General features: G+C 45.0%; 1 protein-coding gene across 2 annotated transcripts in view; it reads left to right on the plus strand.

Moving 5' to 3' along the window:
- si:ch73-22o12.1 (nectin-2) overlaps positions 1-25204 on the plus strand; it is a 70316-nt gene that overhangs the window by 18563 nt on the left and 26549 nt on the right. Inside the window, exons 3-8 of one of the 2 annotated variants that reach the window (XM_068569846.1) lie at positions 8270-8379; positions 9234-9483; positions 10761-11054; positions 11201-11318; positions 11946-12094; positions 19045-24000. In XM_068569846.1, coding sequence (XP_068425947.1) covers positions 8270-8379; positions 9234-9483; positions 10761-11054; positions 11201-11318; positions 11946-12094; positions 19045-19631 — 1508 coding nt within the window. In that variant the 3' untranslated portion in view covers positions 19632-24000. Of the gene's footprint in view, positions 1-8269; positions 8380-9233; positions 9484-10760; positions 11055-11200; positions 11319-11945; positions 12095-19044; positions 24001-25204 lie in introns of those variants that run through there. The other variant, XM_068569847.1, reaches the window with a different exon arrangement.

Consider the following 25204-nt stretch of genomic DNA (forward strand, 5'->3'; position numbering starts at 1 on the left):
CGTTGATGATGAACAGCCTGGCAACACAGCTGTGTTTGGGCCCGTCGGTGGGGTTGTCATGGAATTCCTTTCACTTTAACAGGCGGCTCTGTTTTTAATTTGAGAAAAGGATCACACCCAGCCTGAAATATCCTCTCTGACACCTTGGTAGACTCTCACGGCAAAGTGTTGTTAGGGAGGAGAAAATAGGACGCACAATCACATCATGTTAACAACTGACATACCAAGGGAAGGATGTATACACACAGGCACATACAGGAAGTGATGGACGAAAAGATAAAGACACAAGGGCCCGCCTCGGACATTTGTAGAGGTATTTGGCACGTTTCTCCAGATGTGCACTTTTGACTGAGGCTGATCCTTTAATTCATGGCGATTTCCGAAGTGAGATGCTGCCAGACTCTGGATGCACGAGCACACACACAAAGTCATTCAGAGAGTGAGGTCTGAAGGACGTTTTGGCGAGCTTTCTGCCATACCTGATGGAGAGGTGCAAGGCATCAGCCTGCATAATTTGAAATGGATCAAGATGTTTCCAACACACTGACCGTAGACCAGTCTGGAATTTGTTTTTCCAAAGCCTGAGATTTACATTTTATGCTTTCGCACGGACTGCAGATCTGTCACTGCGGTCACCCGGCAGTAAAACCCCAAAATGACATGCAGAGCTAAAATAACGTGCCCGGTACAATTACCATGAGGAGTGATGGCACACAGGGCTAGAATGAAGAAGTCGGACACAAAAGGAACTAACGGAGTAAAAAAGAAAAAGAGTAGTCAAGGAAGAGCAGAATGAGCCAGAGGGATGAAAAGGATTTATACCAAAATGAAAAGACAGGACAGGGCTGTGGCATAGAGGAAAGGAGGGAGAGGCGGAGCGAAGTGAGCGATGCCGAGAGAGAGATGGCGAGTGCGGTGGAGGTAGAATGATGTGCAGGGCCCGTGCAGACAAAGCAGAGCCAGGAGCCGCAGGGGAGCTGGGTGTCTGTCAGCCATCCAGCCAGTAAGTTATTCAGTCACTTATTCAGTGGGTTGGAGCAATAGCAGTAGCACAGCAGTATAGAAGCAGCAGTTATTTGTTTGGCTCAGGAGAGCGGTGTCCTTCCTGTCCTTAGTAAACTGCCTGTTACAAGCGACACTTTACTGACCATAAACGGGCCCAGCACCGGATGACAACCTGCATCCATAAGTCCGCGCTCACGTCTTATGGGGGGTTTTTTTCGTTCTTCCGTTTGGTGCTTTTTACACACCTCTACTTTACGTAGTCGCTGCATTCCTTTATGTCCCATTGTCATTCTTCATCACAGCCTTTTCTGTTTCATAATCTCGCTCCTTTCCCCTCTCTCCTGGGTCAGGTACAGTGTAGATGTTGGTGTTTATCAATAATGAAGAGATGAGAGAAGGAGGTGGAGGAGGGCACGCTGCTCTCGTTCTTACCAGGGGATGAATTATTCACCCAGTGGAGAAGAGTGCCGTTTGTGCGTGTACGTGTGTGTATACTTTACCTCGCAGTGTACGTGTGGAAATGTGTTTTATTTCAGGAAGTGTGTGCGTGTCTGCGTACACACACACCTTTTTTTTGGTACTGTATGCGTGGTTTTCCCTTAGCTCGGCAGATGCTAAATGATTAAGTGTGGTGTGTATGTTGTTGGTTGTAAGGTTCATCTGTTGCGAACTGTGTTATGCTTCGATAAAACCAAAAAAAAACATGTAAAGTTTATGGATCACTCCCGTTTTCTTCAATTTCACTCAAACAAACAGGATCCTTGTCTCCGAGCTGTTTGACCACTAGAGCATTCTCGTCCTGAAATATTCTGTTTGTGCTAAGTCCATAACTGAGAATGAAAGATAAAGGATGAGCGAGTGAGAGCCGTCCACAGAGAGATGTATGCATCGGCTGTTGTGTATGTAATTGCATGTCAGGGCCCCTGCAGTAAATTACTGGGAGAACCCAATGTGAATTCCTCTACTTTGTCAGTTTCCTCTTACTCTCAAACTCATGCATACTGTATGGACGTATCGTCTTGCAGCAAGAAAAAGGTCCTAGTTCAGCTTCGGAGGCACAAGTGTTTGAGCACTTCAGCTTCAAATGCCAGTTCTAAGACTGAAAAACAGTTTTTTGAAGGGTTTCTAAACTTCCCTGCTGGGTCTTTTTTCATTAAGATGATGCACTTAATTGAATTGGCAAATGCTTATTTTTGCAAATGATATTCGCTTGAGTCCTAAGGCATGTTTGTTATAAACAGGCAGATGCATGTGGGTCTACGGACGCACATTCACACACACATTCACACACACATTCACACCTCCCTTTGCTGATTTCTCCTCCAGCTGTTCATTTCTCCTTGGCACTTTGAAGCCTGTTCATATCTCTCCGTGTCCCTCCCTCCAAACCCCTATTTCCCCTTCGCTCCCCTCCTGTTACATTTCATGCATTTCTGCCTCCCTTCCTCATTTCTTCCTCAGATTTCCCTTCTTTTTCCGCTCTCTGCTCAGTCAGTTATCAAATATTTCATCATGTCATTGAACAAAGTGAAATGTAGCTCTCCCTTCTTCTTGCACCTCTTTTTTTTTTTTTTTACTCCTCTGCTCCTGTTGCATCACAGGGCTGTTTTTTTTTATTTTTTTTACCTGATGTCTGCATGCAACCTTGCTGTAACACCGCACTCTTTTTACAAGTGTGTTTCTTTGTTGCATTTCCAAGCTGATTTAACATCTGTAGTGATGTTTTGAGTGCAGATCTTCCACTATAGGCGTGGTGTGCTCTTTCATCAAACCAAGGTGCTTCGACTTTTCCCCCACCAGAAAATCTTACAGCATGAATGGATTATAATAGGATGTCATTGGAGAGGTCCATAATGAGCAGTGGCTACTTCTAAATGTAGCTTTCTCATGTGATATCGATTGGCCTCTTATAGAGATCCGGGAGGAAAGGTCAATGAGAAGCCGAGACACATCTCAAGTCTTCATTTCCTTGTTTTATTCTTGGCCTGTCAAACTGCCTTGCCTGTCAAAGCTAAGCTGCATTCCCACTCTGCTCCCTGCATACCAAAGTGTGTGTGTGTGTGTGTGTGTGGTGTGTGTGTGTGTTTTGTAGGTTTGTGTGGCCGTATGTGCGGCCACGTTCGCGTGTGTGTGTGTGTGTGTGTGTGAAGGTCAGAGAAACCAGCGCTGCAACAGTGTCGGGTAGCAGCAGGTTCAGGTTGGTGCTGCTCCAGATGACGGCTATTAGTACATAACAGCAGCAGTTCGGACCTGACACGCAGCCACAGCAGTGTCACAGTTTTGGTGTGGAGGACACAGCATCACACAGAAGTGAGAGCTACACAGCAGCTACACAGGCAGGCGATTTTTAACTACAATGTCGGATAACATGTGTCACACCTTTTTGTCCATTTCTACATTTTTGAAAGCTGCACAAAGGAGCTAAGGGTTCAAAAGATGAACAGTCTGCACCCAAATTACAGTTGTATCCATCATGGCTACTACAATACTGAAGTATCTAGAGTGACAAAGTGACCAGTATTATTGAATATTTATTGAGGAAGAAAGACAGTCTCAAGCTGTTTCTCTACTTAAGGGATATACAGGTTAGCTAAACATTTTGACATTTTCATCTCTGTGGACCAGCACAATGGATTTGAAATGAAACGGTTATTATGACAGTAAATCCCTGACTGCAGTTTTAATTGTGGAGTGTTAAGAACGTGGAAATTGTTGCCCTGTCATTATCCTGCTGCACTGTTCACAGATATTCAAAGGAGGTGAACAGAATGGAAGTAAATGCTCTTAAACCCCCAAAAGCTGAAAGTCAGCTCTTTAATCTCAGTGATTGCTTCCTTTCAATGCCATTTGCTGGAGTACAGAGCCAAAAACAACAAACATGTGTCACTGTCCCAATACTTACAAGCTGCACTGTACAAAACACCAACCCTAGTAATAATCGCAGAATTGAATCGGCTTCTCTCTGCCAGTGTTTCAAAAAAAAAAAAACGAAACAAAAATTGCACATCGGGAACCTCACAAAGCTGGTATTTGGCAGCGCTTTTCATTTTGAAACAACTTGTATCCAAGGCCAGCACACAAACTGTTGCACTGAGAATAAAACCTGAAGCATTGTACAATGGAGGAAAGAACAGTCTTGATGGGAAATGGTAAAGGAATGATCCAACACTAAGGTTGCTTGAATGGAAGTTCAAGGATGCCTTTAACCTCAATGTCTTCCAGTTAAGGTTAAATGTAGTACTGAATGTGTAATTGCATGGACACATTAATTTATTATGAGGAAAAGAAAAGAACTCCATAAACGCCACTGAGCAGTTTTAATTGACCGTGTAAATAAGTGGTGTAAAATCTGGCCTTGAATGTTTTTTTGTTTTTTTTTAATCTTCAAGCTCAAAAATAATGTATACTTGTGCTCCTAAAGAGAATCAGAGCAGTGTCTAGAAGTGGTGTTTTTTTTTTTAATAGACATTTTTTGTATTGTGAAGTCAGACCAAAGTTGGGCTTGCAGTATCATCACAACATCCTAAATGTCACTCTCGGGTCAAACTCAGCATGTCAAAGTAATTTGAGGAATAAAAGTGAGAGAGGGAAAGAGCGGGCAGAGACCGATTCTATCAGGACAACACCATATACTGCCCGTACCGGAGCTATTGTTCTACAGGAGTCGAGACGCCGAGCACAACAATAACAAGGTAATAATGGAAATGGAGAAATTCACACAGACCTGGGAGAATAAAGAAAACACAAAATGCTTACTGAGACGGCAACGCACTAAAGGCCAAAGGAAACACACCCACATTTTCTTTGTCTCTCTTGTGCTCTTTCAGACTCACAATGTGTTGGGAAGCAATCTCCAAGAACACGGAGACTGAGAAAGCTTCATTCGAGCCCACCTGACAGTGCATTGCCACTAGCTTGATGAAATGGCAGAGAGTCAGTGAGCTCTGAAGGCCATTAGATATTTTAGGTGATGGCCTGCACTCCCTGTCACCCTGACGCAGTGCTTTTCTCCACTATAGCGGGGATCAGGCAGAGGACATGAATGCCGTTAGGCGCGGAGTTAGCCAGCCAGGCAGGCGGACGCAGACCGACTTTAAGCGTATGTTCGTTTCATAAGCCACGGATGGCTCATATAGACTGCAGAGAAAATTAGGATTTTGAGTATTTCTTTTTTTGTTCATTCATTCTCTCACCTACTCCGGCTCATTCAGTCTGCGTTGCTGCTTTTTTTTCTTTTCCTATTCACAGCCGGCGTTTCTCACAAGGTCAGGTGTGGAGTCTATTCTGCTCCACACCTCCCGTCTCTTCTCCTCCTCTCCTCGCTCTGTTTCTCTCCACACTGTACCAGCCCCCCACTTCTCCACTGTTAGTTTCCCCCTTGGTCTGTTTTTGTCACCTACTTCCCCTCTCACTTCTTTCTAAATGTCTGCCTTTTGTCTCTCAGCTGTCTCCTATTAACCTTGTTTATAGCCCACATCGTCTCCCCTTCGAGATCCTCCTCTCCTCTTCTCTGAGGACTTTCTCTTCGCGCTCCCTCTTTCATTTTCTATTCCTGGCACTGTGTTCTCTTCAAACACTTTTATCCCCACTTTCCTTACACCTCACCCCCCGCGCCTCTCATTTCACTCTCATCCTCCATCACTTTGGCATTCCCAGGCTGTCCCTGGTCTCCTCCTTTCATCCTTTTTCCCCCCTCCTCGCACACTTCCTCTCCTCTTCCTCTCCTTCCTTCCTGATTGATTTCCTTCACAGACAAATGGTGGGAAATATGGAAATGTCAATGTGACCGGGGAGGGGATCAGAGAGGACTGTTAATATGTCAAGAGTGTTGCAGCATAATGTGTCTGTGTGCTTGCACATCATGTGTGTGTTAAAGACATAATGATGGGTGACAGTACTTTGGATGGCGACATCTGACTTCTTGAGGATGCTGGAGAGGGCAGTTCGCGTGCACATGCATTTGTTTGTTCATGTGTGTTTGGTGGCGTTCTTTGTGTGTCACCTGCAGGCAGCCAAGCTACTGTAAAGTAGAGCAGCGGTGACACGAGGCTTCTGTTACCACTCTCCTCCCCTCCAACCCTCTTTCTCTCCCTCTGTCTCCCTCCTCTGTCGCTCCTCCTCTCTTCTCGGTCTTACCCTTGAACCGTCTTTTATTCTCTAATTCCCTTAGTTCCTGTCTCCCGTCGCCTCCCGTCTCGCTCTCTCCTTTTTTAATATGACCAATGCTCTCTAAATATTTATACTGCCGATTACTATTTCAAACATTTGCAAAAGCCTGTTGTGTTGGTAGAGACGCACACGCGTGCACATGGTGACTTTTTCTTCTGTGTCTGCTGTTCTAATGACGCAGAGTCTCTGAGACTTCAGGCCTGGGATTTGGGGACTATCATGGAGGATGAAGACGTGCAAGTCTTTGTATGTCTTGTGTGTAATATTCATTTCCCTGGGGCTGTATAGGGTCTCATAAGGCCAGCCTGTCTCTCATCTGAGCTCTGGCAGGAGCTGACTTGTGTTGGCTCCCCTCTTATTGCCTTGGAATGACAGACAACAGGCCCAGCTCGGCTCTGCCCCCACGATATGTGTGGACACAATAGCTGTGTATGGGCTGTGTGTGTGTGTGAATTTGCACATGTGCAGACAAGTGAGACCTGAGGCACAGGAACTAATATCCAGTCCCACATTGCATAATGACCTCTGACATTGTTCCATGCACTGAAGCAAGACTTGTAATCAAGGGTTTCAATCACCCTTCATCCCCTTTTCTTTTGCTCTGCTACATCGTGTGGTAACCAGAGTGCAGCTTCCATTCTCAAAGCTAATCTGTAGTCGGACTAGTTCAGGTAGATTGACCGAGGGTTGAAGCTTAGTCTTCTGTAAATGCTCAACATTTCATAAAGATCACACTAGGAGATTGACAACAAATCGTGTGTTTGTGTGTGCATGCTTTTGTGTGTATACTTCCACAGATATGCTTGTGTATGTGTCCAAGCGAGAGAGAAAAGAGCAAGCTGTTCCTCTCTCCAGCCCAATGGCTCTGTGCTGCTCCCACGGGCTGCTTAGTGGTTGTCCAGAGGTTCCTCTGTGGGCTACAAGGGGGTTGTTTTGTGGTTGTAAATTGGGCTGGTCCTGGGAGAGCTAGTGTTATTCTAGGAAAGGCTTGTTTTCCTCCACTTTCCCTCTCAGTCTTTTGCCTCTTTTCTTTTGCTCCCTTTTCTTTTCCGCTGTATTGATAACTCAGATCTCCCCAGAGAAGAGAAGGAGTGGTGTTTATTGCTCGTCAAAAGAGAAAGACAGCACTGGCCTTTCTTCTTATCTCCTAGCCTACGGGTTTAATGTGTGTGGGAGTTTCTGTTTGTGTGCTCCATCAGCCCCGCAGATCATATTAGTTCCACAACTGCTTTGGCTCAGCACAAACTGGTGGAACTAGTTCCGCAAGTAATTGTTTGTCTTAAGGGGAAATCGTTTCCTTGGTGCTGTTTTAGCTTGCTGTAGACTCATTGTAAGCACATGCGCATTCCCTTAAACACACAGACTCTGGCTGCAGACATTTGAAGTTGTGTATCCGCAGGTAATCCACTCTCACTTAAAACAGGTGCCATCTTGCTGACATACACTAATGCGCGCTTACTCATACAAGTAATTATATTTTCACAGAGACCTGGATTTCACACACACACAGTCACACACAGTCACACACACATGAATGTGGACAGATTGTAGTTTTAAAGCTCCTTCCCTCTTTCGGTTTTTCCCACTCCAACTGACACAACGCACTAAGAAAAGCATATTTATTTTCATTCTTTGCTGTAACACAGGAATGTGTCGGCACAGCAAATGGCAGGCTACAGAAAAGCATAAACCTTCTGGATGATTTATGACCTATGTGCAAAAGAGAACTGGATTTCCTCTTTTTAAAAAAAAAACCCACATATCTTCTTTTTTTCAGCCACTTTGTGCGCACGCACACACACACACACACACACACACACACACACACACACACACACACACACACACACACACACACACACACACACACACACACACACACACAGAGCCATGGAGAGATACCAGACTCTTGGCCTACTTGCCTGGGTTCACTAATGCTGTCCTCTGTTGTACCAGACACTACCACACTGTCCTCATTTATCAGCAGGCTTTGTAGCAACACGATTCCTCTGCTCCCTTCCCTTGTCTACTCTGCCAATTTGGGGAAAAAGGATTGACATTAATGTTTCTCCCTCTCTTTCTCTACTTCTTCTAGGAGTGTCCGGTCAGCGGGTGAAGGTGGAGCCAGAAGTGTTGTCGTATCCTGGCCAAACTGTCAACCTGCGCTGCGCCTTCACCGATGCCGCTGGGAGTCAGCTCACAATGGTCAGATACAGTCTTGATAGACTCTGTTTTTCTTTTTTCAGTTAGGATTTGATTACTTCTTTATACAACTGCACTCATATAGGCTCTAAACTTGGTTTGTGGGATGAAATTCTAATAAAAGTGTCTGTTTGAGCTTGAAATTGCAGCTCATTGTGCTGACTAGACATGGTACAATTTGTTGAAATTGCTTAGGACTACAATTTGATTTTACAATTGAAGCGAACACATTGACCATTAAGCAAATAGACAATGTAATATATGTGCCTATTTTGCTGTAAAATAAAGTATTTGTTAATTATGTATCAACCTGATTCTGCGGGTGTGAGGAACATAGTCCCACAGATGGATAACAACAACTGGTTGCAACCAAAATAAACGAGGATAATACTTGTGCCTTGCTTACCTATCCCATTTAAATCTTAATCTAGCAAATCATAGCCAACAAAGTATCCCAAGGCTAGTAATAGTTTTTTTAAATTTATTTTTTATCAGATTTTATGACTCCGAACAAACCATACTAACTTTCATTTTGCTTTAGGGGATTGAATATGGTAATAGAACGACTTCTTAGTTGCATCTCAATGAAGTGGGAAGTACACAACTCTGTTTGGTTTCACTAAGAGCAGCTGAGAGAGAGCAAGTGCTCCTCCTGAAAGAGTCGCATCCATATTCATACCTGCTCCAATTCCTTGATTGTGATGCCGCTGTGTACACTGCCCCGTGGAGTTTACAGAAAAATGGATGCTGTCTTCAAATGCTCTGCATGGTTGTTTATCAATGCCATGATCAATGAGGCCTGCTGCTGAGTCACTGTATGCATCCTAACCACTGACCCCGTGCCCCCTCCACCACAGGTCACGTGGATCTACGAGCCTAAAGACGGAGAAAGGATCAACATCGCTGTGTTTCACCCCAACTTTGAGGCCAGCTACCCCGACTCGCCCGTTAAGGGCAGAGTCAGCTTCACACCCAGTCCTCCAAACCTCGCCAATCCCTCCATCGAGATAAGCAATGTTAGGATGACCGATGAGGGGAAGTACATCTGCGAGTATGCCACCTACCCCAGAGGCAACGAGCAAGGCATCACACAGCTGATCATGCTAGGTTGGTCACAAACATAATCTGTATGTGTGTGTGTGTGTGTGTGTGTGTGTGTGTGTGTATATATATATATACACAATACGAGGACACAGATATAATCATTGCAGTTAAAAAGTCACTCGTGGTTAAAGACATACAGACACGTACAGGGGTCTGCCTTCCGAGGACATGAAATATTGTTCATTGCTCCCTTATAAAATAAAAAAGTACAACATTTCATGCCTAAATTGTCTCTTTGTCGGGTACAAAGGAATCAAAGCCAACACAACCCGGACTAACCTGTTCTGTAAGATCTTTAGTTGGCAAAAACCTTTTGTAAGACTTTTATACCATGAATAGATTGATTAGTCAAAGTAATTTAAAACAAGAGAACGGGCCGATTGCTTTTCCCGACGGAAAACGGAGTGTCTCATGGTGCCCGCCTCTCTAGTAGAGTTAGACTTCCTTAATCAATGTGCATTGAAGCTGTTATGGTGTAATAGTTATTTTATATGTAATGTGTAATATGCAAAGTCGTCTCCGCCTACCTCTCTAGCTATCTCCCTCCCCCAAAGGTAGCATGCAGGTTAAAAGCATGCCCAGCGTTGCTTAATTGCTATTCTAAGTGGTATTGTCAGATCAATTGTGTTCTTGTTAATGCAATAGAACCATTGGTCTAACTTTGGCCACCAGCGCCTCTGCTACGCTCTCTTCACACAACGCATCCCGGCCTCCCCTAAGGCTCTGTATTGATCTGGCTGCTTGTCATGCCTGCTGTCAGCTCCTGTCCTGCCGCTTCTCCTCTGATCCTACACTCCTATCATGGAGGGAAATTGAGGAAGGAGGTAGAAGGATGGGGGATGACAGAGATCATGTTGTGATTTTAGAATTTGTGTATGGAAATGCACTAGACCGGTCATGGAAATAGTTTTGTTAACACTGGCGCATGATAGGGATAGAGGGGAATAGATTAAAGAAATGTAGGGAGAGATGGGAAGAAGATTTAGGGTTTGGATGTGTTTTGGACTGGTGCTTGTAAGTGTTTATGAATGTGAGCTCTGGACAGAAAATAAATAGAAGAGCAAGGGTCATTGGGGGGGACAAAAGTGGTTTGAGTTTTTGAATTTGCTTTTGCCAGGCTGCCGACTCAAATTGTTTATCAATAATGGTGCACATTATCTTTCCCTCAGCTGTCTTATTTCTGTTTTATCTATTCCTACATCCTTTAATCTTCTCTGCCATTCTGTCCCCCTCTCTCTCTCTTCACCCTTCGCCCTTGCATCAATCCATCCGTCCATCAGCTAAGCCTCAGAACTCGGCCTCCATCGTCACAGTGCTGGCAGGCGATAAGCCGGTTGTTGTGGCCCGCTGCGAGTCTGCTGATGGCCGCCCCGCTGCCGAGATCACCTGGGTGACCACAGCCAACGGCAACGCAACAACGGTGTCGAAGCCAGGGGTCGACAACACCATGACCGTCAGCAGCGAGTACCGCATGATTCCCACAGCAGCAGACAACGGGAAAGACCTCAGCTGTGTGGTGGCGCACAGGACCCAGGTCAAACCAGAGAGCTTCCCGTTGAAGCTAGCTGTTCAGTGTAAGACACCACACAACACAGCACTGTCTATTCCTTCAATTACTTTGCTGTTCGCACTTTCACATGAAACTTCGAGTGACTAATTGAGTTCTTTGCTGTTTTGTTTTTTTCTCCTCTCTTCTGCCATCCACCTGTATTTCCCTCAGACATTCCTCGGGTGACAATAGTGGGTTATGATAATAATTGGTATGTGGGTCGTACAAATGTGGTGCTCACCTGCCAGGCTAACGGAAACCCTGCTCCATTGACCACCCAGTGGAAGACGTGAGTATCCACACAGCCATCATCTTCTTTTGTTATGTCTTGCTCTTCTGTTTTCTATTGTTTCTTCCTTTCTCTTATCTCTTTTCTTCTCAATCTTCCGTGCTCTTCATTCCCAGGTCCACAGAGCTGTAATCAGCGCTTTCTATTATTGCCACTACAACTCTGTGCTCTGATTATGGAGATAGCCTTATAATTTCTAATAATGGACTCTGCGACTCGAGATTTAACCCTAGCATAATGAAAAGCACAATCTGATCTCTTTTTTCCCCCTTTTTTCCCCCCATATTATCAGATATTAACGTAACCGACAAAATTTGAAGAAGAAAAAAAAAGCAACACAAACGGAAATTCTGAGTTTTTGGGTCCAGATACAACAGTTTTGATGCCCCCATCATATTTTCCTTCATTGAGTGATAATGGATTGCCTTTTGAGGAAGGATTGGTTTTGCACTGCCGATCAAGATTAGTGAAATTTGATGACGTGGCTCAATACAGCTCATTTCTATAAATGCACGTAGGTCTCAATGTGCCCAAAGTTGAACAAACCACAATCCTATTCCCTTTTTCTTTTTCTGGCCTTCTCTCTCTTTTTGTTCTCCTCATGCCTGTATGCTCATGTCCCTGCAGGATGTCGGGAGAGAAGCCAGACACGGTGCAGATCACAGACAACGTGCTGAAGGTCCTGAAGGTGGACGATGCTGTCAACACCACTTTTGTCTGCGAGGTCAGGAACCGCATCGGGACCGGCAAGGACCAGGTCACGGTCATTGTTAGAGGTGAGTTTGAGGACACAAACAGGCACACACGCAAACGTGTCAATATGCAAGTATATACATAGCATGTGCATAAACACTGCTCAATATTGAGGCCAGATAACAATTAGAAATGCACTTCAACCTGATTTTAAGTACAACAATGTGTGCTCGTCACGAGACACGAGTAATAAAAGTGTTCTTTTTGTGCACTTCTGTGTGATTTGAAGACTGACCATTAAAATCACTCAAGATCACAAATCCACCCATTGGTGTAAGTTGCTAACGTCCTGCCACACAGATGAATTAGACACAGTCAATGTTTCAGTAAAGCGGTCAACGTTTCAGGAGTGAAATGAAAAACACATTTGTGGCTCGCATGGGTCTCGTTTATCATCTCAACCTTCCCCTGGCTTGAATATGAAAACATTCATATAATCTCAGCTGATCGACTGGAACCAAGTGCACTTTCATCACACATGATACACATTTCCTGATGTGCGATGCTCGAATGTTTTCCTCAGGGATACACGCCTCATTCTGCCTCAAATGAACACACACACATTCTCTGTGCTGAGGACTGTCTTAGGTGTGTAGTGTAGGGCTAGAGGGTCCAGCTGCTGTGTGTGTGTTTTTGTGTGTGTTTTGGTTTTCCCTTTAAACTTTTAATATCTCTTCCTCTATGTCCTATTAGGAATGCATGTCACATTTCCGTCTCTTTGCATGCGCTCAATAAAATGGAATTATCAAAGTTTCTCTGACTCAGTGGTACTCAAGTTCTGTCCTTCGGCTTTGTACATCACATGGCATTTACAAAGCGCTTTTTCACAAGATCTTTGGTGATAGATCACATTGTGAGCGGTGCACATAGAAAAGATGATATTTCTGCTTTTCCTTTTATCTTTCTAAAATGAGAGCGAGCAGTCCGCCCCCAAAAGTCACGATCACAATAGCTACTAAATAGCTTGTCAGCAGTACCTATGGCTGTCACTAATGACTAAAGAGACTGAAGCAAAGCAAATGAGTGCGTTCATTAGTGTCAGCGACTCTAAAAGTGATATATTTGACTCTTGGTGACACTGTTGACTTTGAAATGAAGTGGATTTCAGTGTTGCCTTGGGATACGAGATGAGCGCTGATACACCGTGCGTGTGTGTGTGTGTGTGTGTGTGTGTGTGTGTGTGTGTGTGTGTGTGTCTGCAGGTTCTTATTTGAGATGTGTTATGTTTGTATTTAGGTGTATGCATCTGTCTGTGTGCTGTGTAGTTTGTTCTACCCCTCAACAAGGTTCACTCCTGCATTGATCTTCATACAAAATACATCCCATCCACTTTTCTGCCTGCACTTCACTGGAAGTTATTTTCTGCTGACATGGGGGTAAATCGTGGAAGGTTGGGGTTTGTGGGGGGAGGTAGGCAGGTAGGTAGGTAAAGTAAAGTGTGCTTCTCGGGTAGTTCCAGTTTAAGAGAAACCCAGCTACTTCATGCCCTCATTTTTTCTTTCCTCTTTTTTTCTAGTTCTCTTGCTCGGTCTCAGTCTTATTTCATTATTTTTTTTCTCCTGTCTTTCTCTCTCACCCCCCATCTTTCTTTAAGTCCCTTGGCTCCTTATGGTGCCACAGCATGCATCACTACTCCTCTGGGGCCATTCTGTACTGCTGCACAGTAGCGTAACTGGCTTCTGTAGCACAAAGGATGTCACCATCTCCTGCTGTGTATTACAAGCAACAAGCAGGGAAGATACAATGATCGAGGAAGCAGAGGGAGGAAGATAGAGGTGGCTGCTTTTTGACTAAAAAGCCAGAGAACGTGCACTGGGATAAATCTGTGCCAGCATGCTCGCCTCACATTGAGAGATAGAGGGAGAGAGCAGATGCTGACGGCATTTAAAACTCCCATGGGAATCTTGTGCCACTGCATCCCATCTCCACTGCTATTGGCCTCCACTATCTTTCAGCATTGCGTGTGTGTCTGTCTGTCTCCAAGCCTCTCAGAGCGGATCAGTCACCCTTTGCTGCTTCAGCTCCTGGCTGCTTCTCTCTTCATTCCACCATCCGCTCCCTTCTTCTGTGTTTTGTCCTACGTTTTCACTCCCATTCTTCATCCCACTTTCTCCTTTTTTTTCTTCTTCTTCTCTCCTTTTTTTGTTTCTCTTGTCTCTTCCAGTGTTGAACTTCCCACAGTTTCCTTGTCCCGTCATCTCCCACCTCCATCTCCTCTTGCGCACACTTGGCCGATCACCTCCTCCCTCCTTCCCACTACTCTCTTACTCACTGGCAGAGGAGGAGGAGGAGGATTAGATGTGAGCTAAATTTGCCGGCAGTTAAGAGGTGACTGAGGCAACCAGCAAGTGTCAGCGTTAAGAAGGTTTTGTTAAAGCCAGAGAGATGGCAAGAAGTGTTCCGAATTGAGTTTGTGTTGGTTGGAGTGGATGATTGTCGAAACGGAACAAGAGAAAGATGCGAAATGACTCCAGATGGGATAGCGATGCAGACCTGTAGAGGCTAATGTGAATGTGTGTAGACAAACAGGGCTAAGAGGGGCCGACAGGCGTGAAATGGCCAGCACCTGCTACATAGCAGGTCCCCCCTCCCCTCCCCACTCCTCTCTACCCCACAGCTGCTGACACACATACATCTACACACTTGTGTGTTTCGGTCTGGGTGTTTGCCCAAATCCTCTGCCCTCAGCCTTGTCCTGTGCCCTCGGAGACAGAGAGGGATGGATGTCATCTCCTCACCTCCTCATCTTCGATCCATGCTGCTTACTCACACACACAGAAGTAGTCTACCCCTGTTCTCCTCTCCGCTTTCTTTCGATTTATCTCGCGCTCGCTATCTTTTGCTGCAGTTTGCTCTTTTCATTGCATCTCTCATCCTCACAGTTAGCATATGCTCTCTCCTCATCCTCCTTATCTCTCACAGGTTGTCTTTCAGCCTCCGCAAGTCTGCCGCTGATCTCCCCGCTCAGAGGAGAGACTGCAGCCTCCAGCATTCTCTCTCTCTCTCTCTGTCTCCTGCTCATGCCTGTGCTATCTCCCCCTCTTTAAGCTTCACTCTTTAAAACCAGTAGCTATTCCTTAATTACAGTTTAGTAGTCCCCATCTCTTCATCTATCCCTCCATTCCAGTCTCCTCTCACCAGGGTTCTTGTGTCTCCCATTTTCAAACTCATCTCAGAAGGCAGTTCAAGAGCAAAGGGCTTGGACAATTTCCTCCACTGGGTTTGGGTGTGTGTGTGTGGGGGTGTCTGTGTGTGTGTGTGTGTGTGTGTGTGTGTGTGTGTGTGTGTGTGTCTGCTTGTATCTGTCTGTCTGTCTGTCAGTGTGTGTCTCCGACCATGCGAAAACGGCTGGGGAACAGGTCTGATGGAGCCAAGTCTCCCTCCAGCCTGCTACTGGCCCTCTGCCCACCCCTCATTAGCACACACTCACAGCTCTCTTCAATAAGTTAACATGCTGATGGAGAATACTACTAAGCTATGCTCTAGGTGCAGCCCAGTTGTGTGTGTGTGTGTGTGTGTGTGCGTGTGTGTGTGTGTGCGTGCGCGCGCATGCATGTTTTTGAGAGGCTGCAGACGTTACTTTCGCTCCATCTCTTTCATTACTTGCGGTCACTTGGAGCTTACGGTCGTGCTGGACATGACTACATAAGGAGCATTTTATTTGGGCTTCCGCAGTATGGTTGGTGTGTGTGTGAATGGAAATGGTGGGGTACTGTAGTTCTGCATGTTTGTGTTTTATATTTCCCCCACCCTTGTTGGCCACACAGCATGCATATTGCAGGTTTTTCTGCTGGCTCATCCAGCAGCATGTGTTTAGAAGATGTCCTCTCCTCACCCTCTGAAATAAATTCCTTTGGTGCTTTGTTGGGATGTGTCTAGGTCTGTAGTGGGCCTGTACTGGGAGCCTGGAGTGGCTTCTTTTACATCTATCTCCTGAATCTTTTAAGCGTGGTCTTTAGAAGGGGAGAATAAAACATGAATTATCACCCACTAACGGATTTTAAATCACCAGCAGAGACATATACGGAATAGACAGAGACACTTAAGAACTGACTTGATCGACGCATTAAAAATAATTGGATGAGAGGAATTTAGGGGGCATTTGCATTTCATTTTCAGCGTAATTCCCTTTGATGAGACAGCAATGTGTGGCAGCATCCGGCTCCAAGTTTGCACAGAGATTATTGCCACGTTGCCTGTGCCAGAGAGCCACAGAGCCCGGGGTGATAATGCATTTCTTGTGTTCCTGTTACAAGTGGACACTGAGGGCTAGCTCTCGCTCTCATGTGTGTGAACAGGAATGTTTAGCACTGCTCGCGGGAAAATAGGAGGAGAGGGAGATCGTGTGCTTGGGGAGGCGACTGGGAAAAATTGAAAGAAAGAGAAAAGTATACCCACATGAAATCATCCCCCCCAGGGCATACGTGTGAAATACAAACGTAAGATGGCAGGTAGAATTGAATTTCGGGGACACAAAAAAAAGTATGCAGGAGACAGCTGGTGGAGTGGAGGCAGAGATGGAGAAAGGGTCCGTGGAGGAGATGAGAGGCTGAAATAAAGAGGATGAGTAGAGCGGGGCACAGGTGTAGACGACCACTTCTTCTTTTGACAAGGATCAGTATTACAAGAGTAATTCTGTCAACTCTCTGTACACTTAACACGAGGGGCCAGCTTCTGATGGATTGCAAAAGGAAACGACAATAAGAATCGGGCTGTTTCACTTCTTTTCAAATTTCGGCAGGGATTTCAACTGCGGCGTCTGCTGTTTAATCCTGTGCAGCGGCTAGTGAAAGTGCACAGAGTGGAAAGGATGTTCAGCTTAGCAAAAACGTTCTTTATTTTATTGTGTAGCTTATGCGCTCAAACCTGAAAGAAGCAGGAACACTTCAAAATTATTGATGATAAAAACACTTTTTTTCCGTGAGAATAGTATTTTTGCATCAATGTGTAGTAAAATTAAATGATTTTGCTTATTGCGTCTGGGTTATTGAAAATAGTCCAAACTGAAAAAACAAGAACAATAACTAAAAATGATTAAGCACATGTATTCGTACAAAAACAAAATCCTCCTTAAACTTAAACTTGAATACTTTGAACCCTGGACAAGTAGGAATAGTATACATTCTGCCATCAATATTCCCTTGTATGAAATGTAGCTTTTGAAGCTCTGAAGGCTTTTGGAATACGGTCTGAGCTGTATATCCATCACACCGAAGTACTTCTCCTCACTATACAAGTTATTACTTGTACATATTTCCTTGTCTGTGATTTGGAGAACATGTTGGTTCAAAGTGCTTCACAGTACAGTGAATGCGTACAGCATGAGTGGAGCTGACCCTTAACTCCGGCAGTGTTAGTGGCATACTCCCTGCCCACTGAGTTATAGATGATGACCACATGGGGGAAACGGTCACAGGGTCTGCGGGGAGTTGTCATAGTCCCAGAAAGCACTTAGAGCCCTGAACTCATGGCCCCCAAAAGCCTGTGCAAAGCAGTAACACTGTCATGGTTCTGCTCAAGGCTTTTCTCGCTCGGCGTGTCTTAACTTGCCTGTTTTCAAACCTCAATACTTTTTGAGCAATGACTGAAATGTGTCCATGGAAAGTACTGAAAGCTGGTTTGCTTAATTATGAGTCAATACTTTCTCATTAAATCAGGTTTCATAACTTTTTTGATTTTTTTACACTTGTATATATTTTTTAGGTTGTATGTCTGCGAACACAACTATTGCATTTAAATAGGCTGATTGTGATTTTAGAAAAACATTCCTTCAAAGTAAGGAATGAAGTGAAAACAGTATTTAGGTGTTTGTGGTACCAAAACGTAGGCGTGTTATTGCCACGGTAAATCCAATCATTTTAAACGATACCAAGCCTAAGTGTTAACTGGTGGTTTACTTCTCTGCAAACTTGTTGTATCTTTTTGCTGTTCAAATACTTGCTTTGAAATATTGAACTAATATCACTGCAGTGGGAAGTTGTGGGAGTTCAGAGTAGGAGCACTATATTGTGGACAAGTCGTATAGGATGTGTTCACAACCCTGATTTAGACACGAGTACTGTACCTTACTCTGAGTTTTGATACACAGACAGAAATAATGTGCATTGACTGTGGAGGCTAGCTTTGCTTATACCCTAGTCCCTTATATCTAGTTCCTGTGAAAGCCCTTGTTTAATTCAAAATTAACTTAAAATGGCTTTTTTTTCTTGTGCATGCAATGTGTACCATGGCAGTAGTGACTAAACTAATAAAGCTAACTGGCGCAGCGCCTTTTGGGGAGAGGGTTTGCCAAAGTTTCCCTCTGTGGAATGACAACTGTTCCTGGAAGCCATTAGCATTGAGCAGAGTCACTTTGTCACTTACTCACTTTGCCGCCACCTCCACCTCCTCCTCCTCCTCCTCTTCTAATTCCCACCATCCACTCCTCAATCCATCATTATCCTCCTCCGCTGCATGGCCTCCACCTGTTTTGCCCCTGCCATTCCCTGCTCCTCCAGAAAGTGTATGTGTGTGGCTTGCGCCCGCCCTCCCCCCTTGCCTTGTCTTGCCTTGTGATTTGTGGTGAGCCTTGGATGGACCACGGCCGTTGAAGGGCAACACAGGGAGACGCGGTTGCGTCGTTATCGTGACGTGGCTGTGGGAATTGGGACAGGAGCAGCTCTGAGGGAGAGGAGGAAATGTCAGTGTAGGAAGAGGCTCAGCGCACACATACACACACTTTTGACTCTACTGACACCTCAGCACTCTTACACACTTCACTGAATACAATTCAGATCAGCACAACTGACATCCTCCAACTCCTACCTTTCTCGTTTTTCCTCGACATTACCCTTTCTTCCTTTTTCCTCTTTATGCTGTCTCTATTCCCTCCCTGCCCTCTCCATGTTTCACACTGTTCTCTTTTTTTTCGCTTTTCTCACCCATATTCCTTTCTTCCTTTTTCTCCCTCCCTGCCTCTCCCTCCCTCCTACAGAGCCCTCAGTGAACCCATCCAATGCCGGCGTGGTGGCAGGCGCTGTGATCGGCTCCCTGCTGGCCCTCCTTTTGGTCACCGCTCTCATCGCCGTGCTTGTCACCCGCAGCCGCAGGCAACAGCAGGGTTACCGCGCCAATGGCGGCAGTGACATGAAGACGCGCATATTTGGCGGCGGCAAGAAGGCCAGCAAGAACGGCACGGGCGGAGGCGCAGGCGGTGGCGTCGGAGGCGGCAACAACAACGGCCCCATATACAATTACGACGAGAGCTCACCCCACCAGGGCCTCGGAGAGAAAAACAACCACCACCAGCCGCTCACCATTGGGGGTCGGCCTGAAGTTGTTGCCACTACACCCACCGCCCAAGATATCCTGCTGAGCAATGAATTGGATGACGTGGAAAGGAGGAAGTTTGATGAGCTAGAGGAGGACGAGAGGTATGACCACTTCACTGGAGGAGGGGCCCCCATCCTTCAGCTTCGCCCACCGCATGACCAGGATGATATGATTGGAGATTACATGGATGATGACATGGAGTCCCAGCGGGATGGCTCCGTCATCTCACGGACTGCTGTTTACGTATAGAGGAGGAGGAGAGGAGGAAAGGAGGAGGAGAAAAAGGAGGGATGGAGGATTCCTCCCAAGGATTTTGTGGCTCCAGGGTCTCATCCCTGTCTGATGGAGAGAAAAGAAAATAATACCACTTTTATTTTTGAAAATTTATTTGAAACATAGCCTACTATTAATCACAGTGCAGCCCCAGAATGGACTGAATGAACAGGAGTGTGTGGAGGGATATTCGGAAAAGAGGATTTCTGTTATCTGGTCCCAAAGAACTAAAAATCAAACGGAGAAAAGAAACAACTTGTCTCACACTGCTTCTGCTCATGCTATCGCTATCACTGGGACCTTGACAAGGAATCTTGACAGACAGACAGACTAAAACGGAGAAACTGTGTAGTGTGGGAGTAGAATAATGGAATCATGATACAAACTTGGCTATAAAGGCGGCAACTCACTTGCATATTCACTCTTATCTTCACCAAAACTGTAAAGTGGAAGGGGTTGTCAAGCAGTTGCGTCTTCCCTGCTATCTCCTGTGGGAAACCTTTTGTTTTGGTAATGCAATGGGCTGTGACAGCTCATGGGTAGTTAGTAGCTAGTGATGGGTGGGGAGGAAGGTGTTAAAGGTATTGACTGTAGCCTGCAGGTGATTTAGAGAAGAGAACAAAGTATTTGCTCCAGTCTACTGGTGAGCATTCATTTCCACTCTCTCTGCCTTCCTCTCAAACTTCTCTGCAAACCATCAGCAACAGTAGACACGCTTGACTTAACGACATAAAAAAAACAAAAAAACTCTAGGTCCTTATTTGCTGCACATATACCAGAGCGTCTGAATTTAACAAAGAAAGTTTGCACAACAAAGGTATTCACATGCAAACTTTTGTCCTGTGCCTGGAGGTAAGAGATGGTAAGCAAGAGATGAGGGAGTGAGGTATAGTCAACCTGACAGGGTCAAGGGAGGGAGAGAGAGGGATGCAGGAGGCCTAGAGAGGAGCATGTCTGTTCTTTTCTCTTCCTCCTCATCCCGGTCTCTTCAGAGCACTCCTGACAGGAGGAGCTTGATTGGTAATGAGCCGTGAAGTCGCTCGCTTAGCTGGGACCAACAGATTGCCACCACTTATCGTTTATGACGTGGCGATCCCCCTCCCACCTCTATCTCGCCATCATTCCTCCTTCTCTCGCTCTCTCTTCATCCCTCTCTTCCAGTGTTTATGGGGAGTTTATGATTTATCCGGTAGTGTCGAGGTCAGGGCCACAGAGAGCAGTGGGATATTTTACTGCTCCTAATTTGTCAAACGCCCTACTTACTCTATTCCATCCATGTTTGCTCTGACATGCCGGGCCTGACGAATCCACCTGCAGTGGTCATGCTCACTACACTACACCACACGGACGCTACTGTCTCCTCCTACATGTCAGTAAATGGCTGGATTTAACATAAGCTCACCCCCCCTAAGTGGTTAGGTTAGATAGATTTTCTATTAGATGCATGTGATATTTCTTTCCATTAGGAGATGGTGTTAAATGCAGTAAATTGATCGGGAGACTTAAAAGGTCCAAGCGGAGCTCCAAGAGTCATATTGACGAACGGGCAGTAAGCAGTGAAATGGCCCTTTTATGATGCAGCTTTAAGGGTGATTGTTTCCTGACTGTTAATTTATCCTTCTAACGAGCCACCGGAGGCCTGCTCAGGCAAACATGCGTGGTTACTGCCCGTGTTTGTATGCGTCACAGTATCCATGTAGGCACTGGATGACTGTGATGGACAATCTGTGAGAGAAGTCCTGCTGTAGCTCCACTAATCATGCTTTTCCTGGGCTTCTAATCAACTCCCCCCACCCTCTCTTGACCCACTGGGAATCGGATGAGTGCAGCTCTCGATGACTGTACTGCCCTCTTGTAAGACCCAGCAAAGATCTGGGTTGCAGTTCGCTGCAGGTCATGAGGTCAAATGCAGGGAGACCCATTGCCAAGAGCAAGGGTGATTGCGCTTGCCTGCATTTCCTCTCACATCTGTTTTTAACCTTGGGCTATAGAGGTGAGAAACACTCACATACAGAAAAAAGTATCTGTATAAGGCGAGGCAATGCTAGTTTACCATTGTGATGGCTTTTAACCTTTTAAAGAGGCAGAGAGAGAGAGTAAGAGATAGACACAGGAGGCAGTTGACAGAAACGGACGGCTTTCAGTGTTTGAGCACCGTCTAGAATATTGTAAGCCAGCGTGTTGAATAGGATTATTGTCTAATGGCCTTAGCTTATACAGAAATGTGACTCCTGTCAACCTGGGGTACAGTAATTTTACTGAACACAGCTGATTTGTCACAACCACTCAAAATAATAAAAAAAATGCTTTTACATATTTTTGCACTCGTGTGTGTCACCGCAACGAAAATAAATATGAGTAATATAAAATCCTTGGTATTTGGGGTCAAAATAGCGACAAAACTGTTGTATGTACATTTTGGTGTGAGGTATCTGTGTACTATATATGTAAGCATCTTTATTTTTCTTGTGAAAATGTGGATATTTATGACAATGTAAATATCAGATCGATGGAGCCAGTGTTGCCAGTGTTGTGGAAGTACAGTGGAAGATGTTTCGGGTCGGCTAAGCCTAAAGTTCAAATGTCTCGGATGGCATTCAGAATGTAATTTTTAATCTAATGAATACCTCGGTGGTTTGGATGTTTCAACATGCTGGACAGACTGAGCTGAGTTTGCCTAAAGAGTCGATTTGTATCGGTGGGAAAAAATAATTAGACTTGTATAATGTTTTTGTTAGCATTGCCTGCTTTTCCACATAATAAGCACACAATGTTTGTTTTGCACAATTGGCTTCCCCTTTCCCCGTCACGACACTCACCCTGCACAAAGCAAAAATACCCACAATTGTCATAATTCATCAGGTGGATCGTAACCACACAGGCATTGATCTGTGTTGAGTCAGCTCTCTGTGCGCATGTGTGTATAGTATTGTCAGTATTTTCGTGATGGCTGGGGGTATCTTCAGGTTATCTCTCGCTGCCATTGGGGCTGTAACCTAAGTCGCCACCGTGATAAAACTGCTATACTGAAGATTTTACCGTGCAATTTGACGACGCACTCCTATATACGCGGAATGCAGAGAAACATTCGCCCACACACAAACACACCTCAGTCACTCTCATTATGCTCACTCCCACAGCCAAACTGTGCAGGAGACACCTCATACCTGACAAGTCTGCCATCTCCTGACATAAACCCACACAAATGTACTTGCATAGCTGCACACACACAAACACACACTTCTTTCTCCTCCTCTTCGTGCTCAGTGGCTCTGTCAGGACATATACCAAGGCCTGTTGCGGTGGAAAGAGCCGCGGCATGATGTGTCCCTTGCTTCACTGCTTTCTATTCCCCCAAATAGTCAAAACGGATCCAGAATCACCTGATTGACCGTGTAGAACAGAGACAACTACACATTCAGGGGCACACCTTTCACCCAGTATCAAAGAAACTGGCTTTTTAGGAAACTGTTTGTCCGTTCAACTTTTGTTCCCTACGATTACAGCTTTTCTAAACATGCCACTGCGATGACCTGCTCCCCCTCCTGGATCCCTTTGGATGCTTTTAGAGCATCACAACTTCCTACTCATCTCCAAAATGTTGTTTTAGACTTCTCTCACTTCAGCCACCTTCGCCGCCACGACCGCCTCCTCAGACGCACGCACGCATACAGCACGCACACCGTTGCCACCCACCTGAGAACCCAAGTAAGGCTTGTCAGACAAAATGCTTTTAGAGAAATCCTTGATCCTGGCCCGGGTCTAGCACAAGGTTAGGTAGTAAAAAAACCACAATATTCTTTTCTCCCCAGAAAGCCACATAGTGTTGCAATTTCTTCTAATCCAAACATTTGATGACTAATCAAAGCCTTAACATCTCACTTGCATAAAAGAAGAAGAAAAAATAACTTCCCTGTGTACATAGTATAAATATATAAATATGTAGCAGAGAAAAAGATATTACTAATTTATGGTGTCACGTTTGTGTATTTCTCAGTGACGGCAAGCATGAAGGATTTATTTTCCCCTATTACAGTTTCTTCCGATTTCTGTTATTTTGCAGTGCTTTATAATTTATGTTTTCTGAGTGCTTTATTCTTGACTGCTGCGCTGTGATTGCTGCCAAAACTGGCAAATGTGCTTCTTCTATACAAATGTACTGTACACACAACAAAACAGTCTTACCCCAAAATGTGCTTTTTTCATTATCAACTGCTCTGTGTAAAAGTTGTGTTTTTGTTTTTGTAATATTATTTACCATTTATTTGGGACTTTTGAAGACAAAAAAAACTGAATTAGAATTGTTGTCACCATTTTGTTGTGTCTTTCTATATTTTTTCGTATTTGGTTGCTATTAAAGATTTCTTGATTTTTGAAATGTTCCAGTCTGTTTGTCTTTTTCTCTTTCTCTTCAACACTTGAGGTTCTCTTGGATGAGTGAGGTGGCAGATTGGATGGAAGTGCCCATCATTGATTCTCAATGATTAGATTTATAGATTAATTGATCGGGAAATGAAGTGGCCGCTCTGTTTCTTGTCACCCATCCTTCACACTGCAGCCCATGTGTTTTGTTTTTTTCACTCTCATTTCCTGGTCTGGCTGTTTGTCTCATTTCAGTTGTGATGAATCTGTGTGCGTGTGTCAACAGAGTCGTGATAACAAGCTTATGAAATCGAGCACAGGAATAGGAGAGGCCAAAAAGTGCATTGCAATTGTCGTGGGCTCAAGCTCCACCTCTCGGTCTCTCTGATTCCTATACTTTTCCATGGTAGGTTGAAGTAAACTTGCTACCTTGGTAACAACTACGCAGGAGATGACTGTAGTTGTTTTAAAGGACACGTTTCTTAACCGAGCATATGAAGGAGGATACAAAGCGCACATGCTCTCACTAATTTCAAGCTGCATGGACACTATATATAACCATTACATTCAGTGGAGCCTCAACACCTCTCAGGCGCGCACACCGAAAAGGATAGAGCTCAGGAATGTGGCGCTGCAGCTTCAGTGGTTTTCCTGGAGGGAGGCAGCTTGTGTTTTCAGTTGGGGAATGTGCAGGCCAAGCTGAAACTCTGTGAATGGCGCGCCTCTCAAAGGCTGCATTGTTTGAACTCTGACTAAACCAAACTGGTTTGGTCGTGTATGTTTGTGTGTGTGTGTGTGTGTGTGTGTGTGTGTGTGTAGGTTTGTGTATGAAGGTTCTGGCTTGAGAATGAATGTGTGCTTTCATGCGTGTATGTGCATCTGCCTTATTTTGTTTTACATACAAGTACCCCCTCTGTGTTGCCATCAAACAATACAATCAAGCTGTGCTGTTAACATCCCCACAACTGTGACAGTTGGTTTATGGCGGTCATGGCAGCGCATCCTCGATGTTTGCCTGGTGCTTTGATGCCGTCATGTATCTGCGTGTCATCCTGGCTCCTTGTCACAGTTCATTTTTGTTGCAGGCGTCTTCTGTCGATGCACAGCTATTTACTGTGAGTCCAGCCCACCATCTGGCCTCTCTAATTGCTTTGGATTTGAGGCTGGCGAGATAGAGAGCACTTACA

The sequence above is a fragment of the Clinocottus analis genome, unplaced genomic scaffold (assembly GCF_023055335.1).
Source record: "Clinocottus analis isolate CAN_PGR_092001 unplaced genomic scaffold, fCliAna1.0.p SCAF_9, whole genome shotgun sequence".
Classification (NCBI taxonomy): Eukaryota; Metazoa; Chordata; class Actinopteri; order Perciformes; family Cottidae; genus Clinocottus; species Clinocottus analis.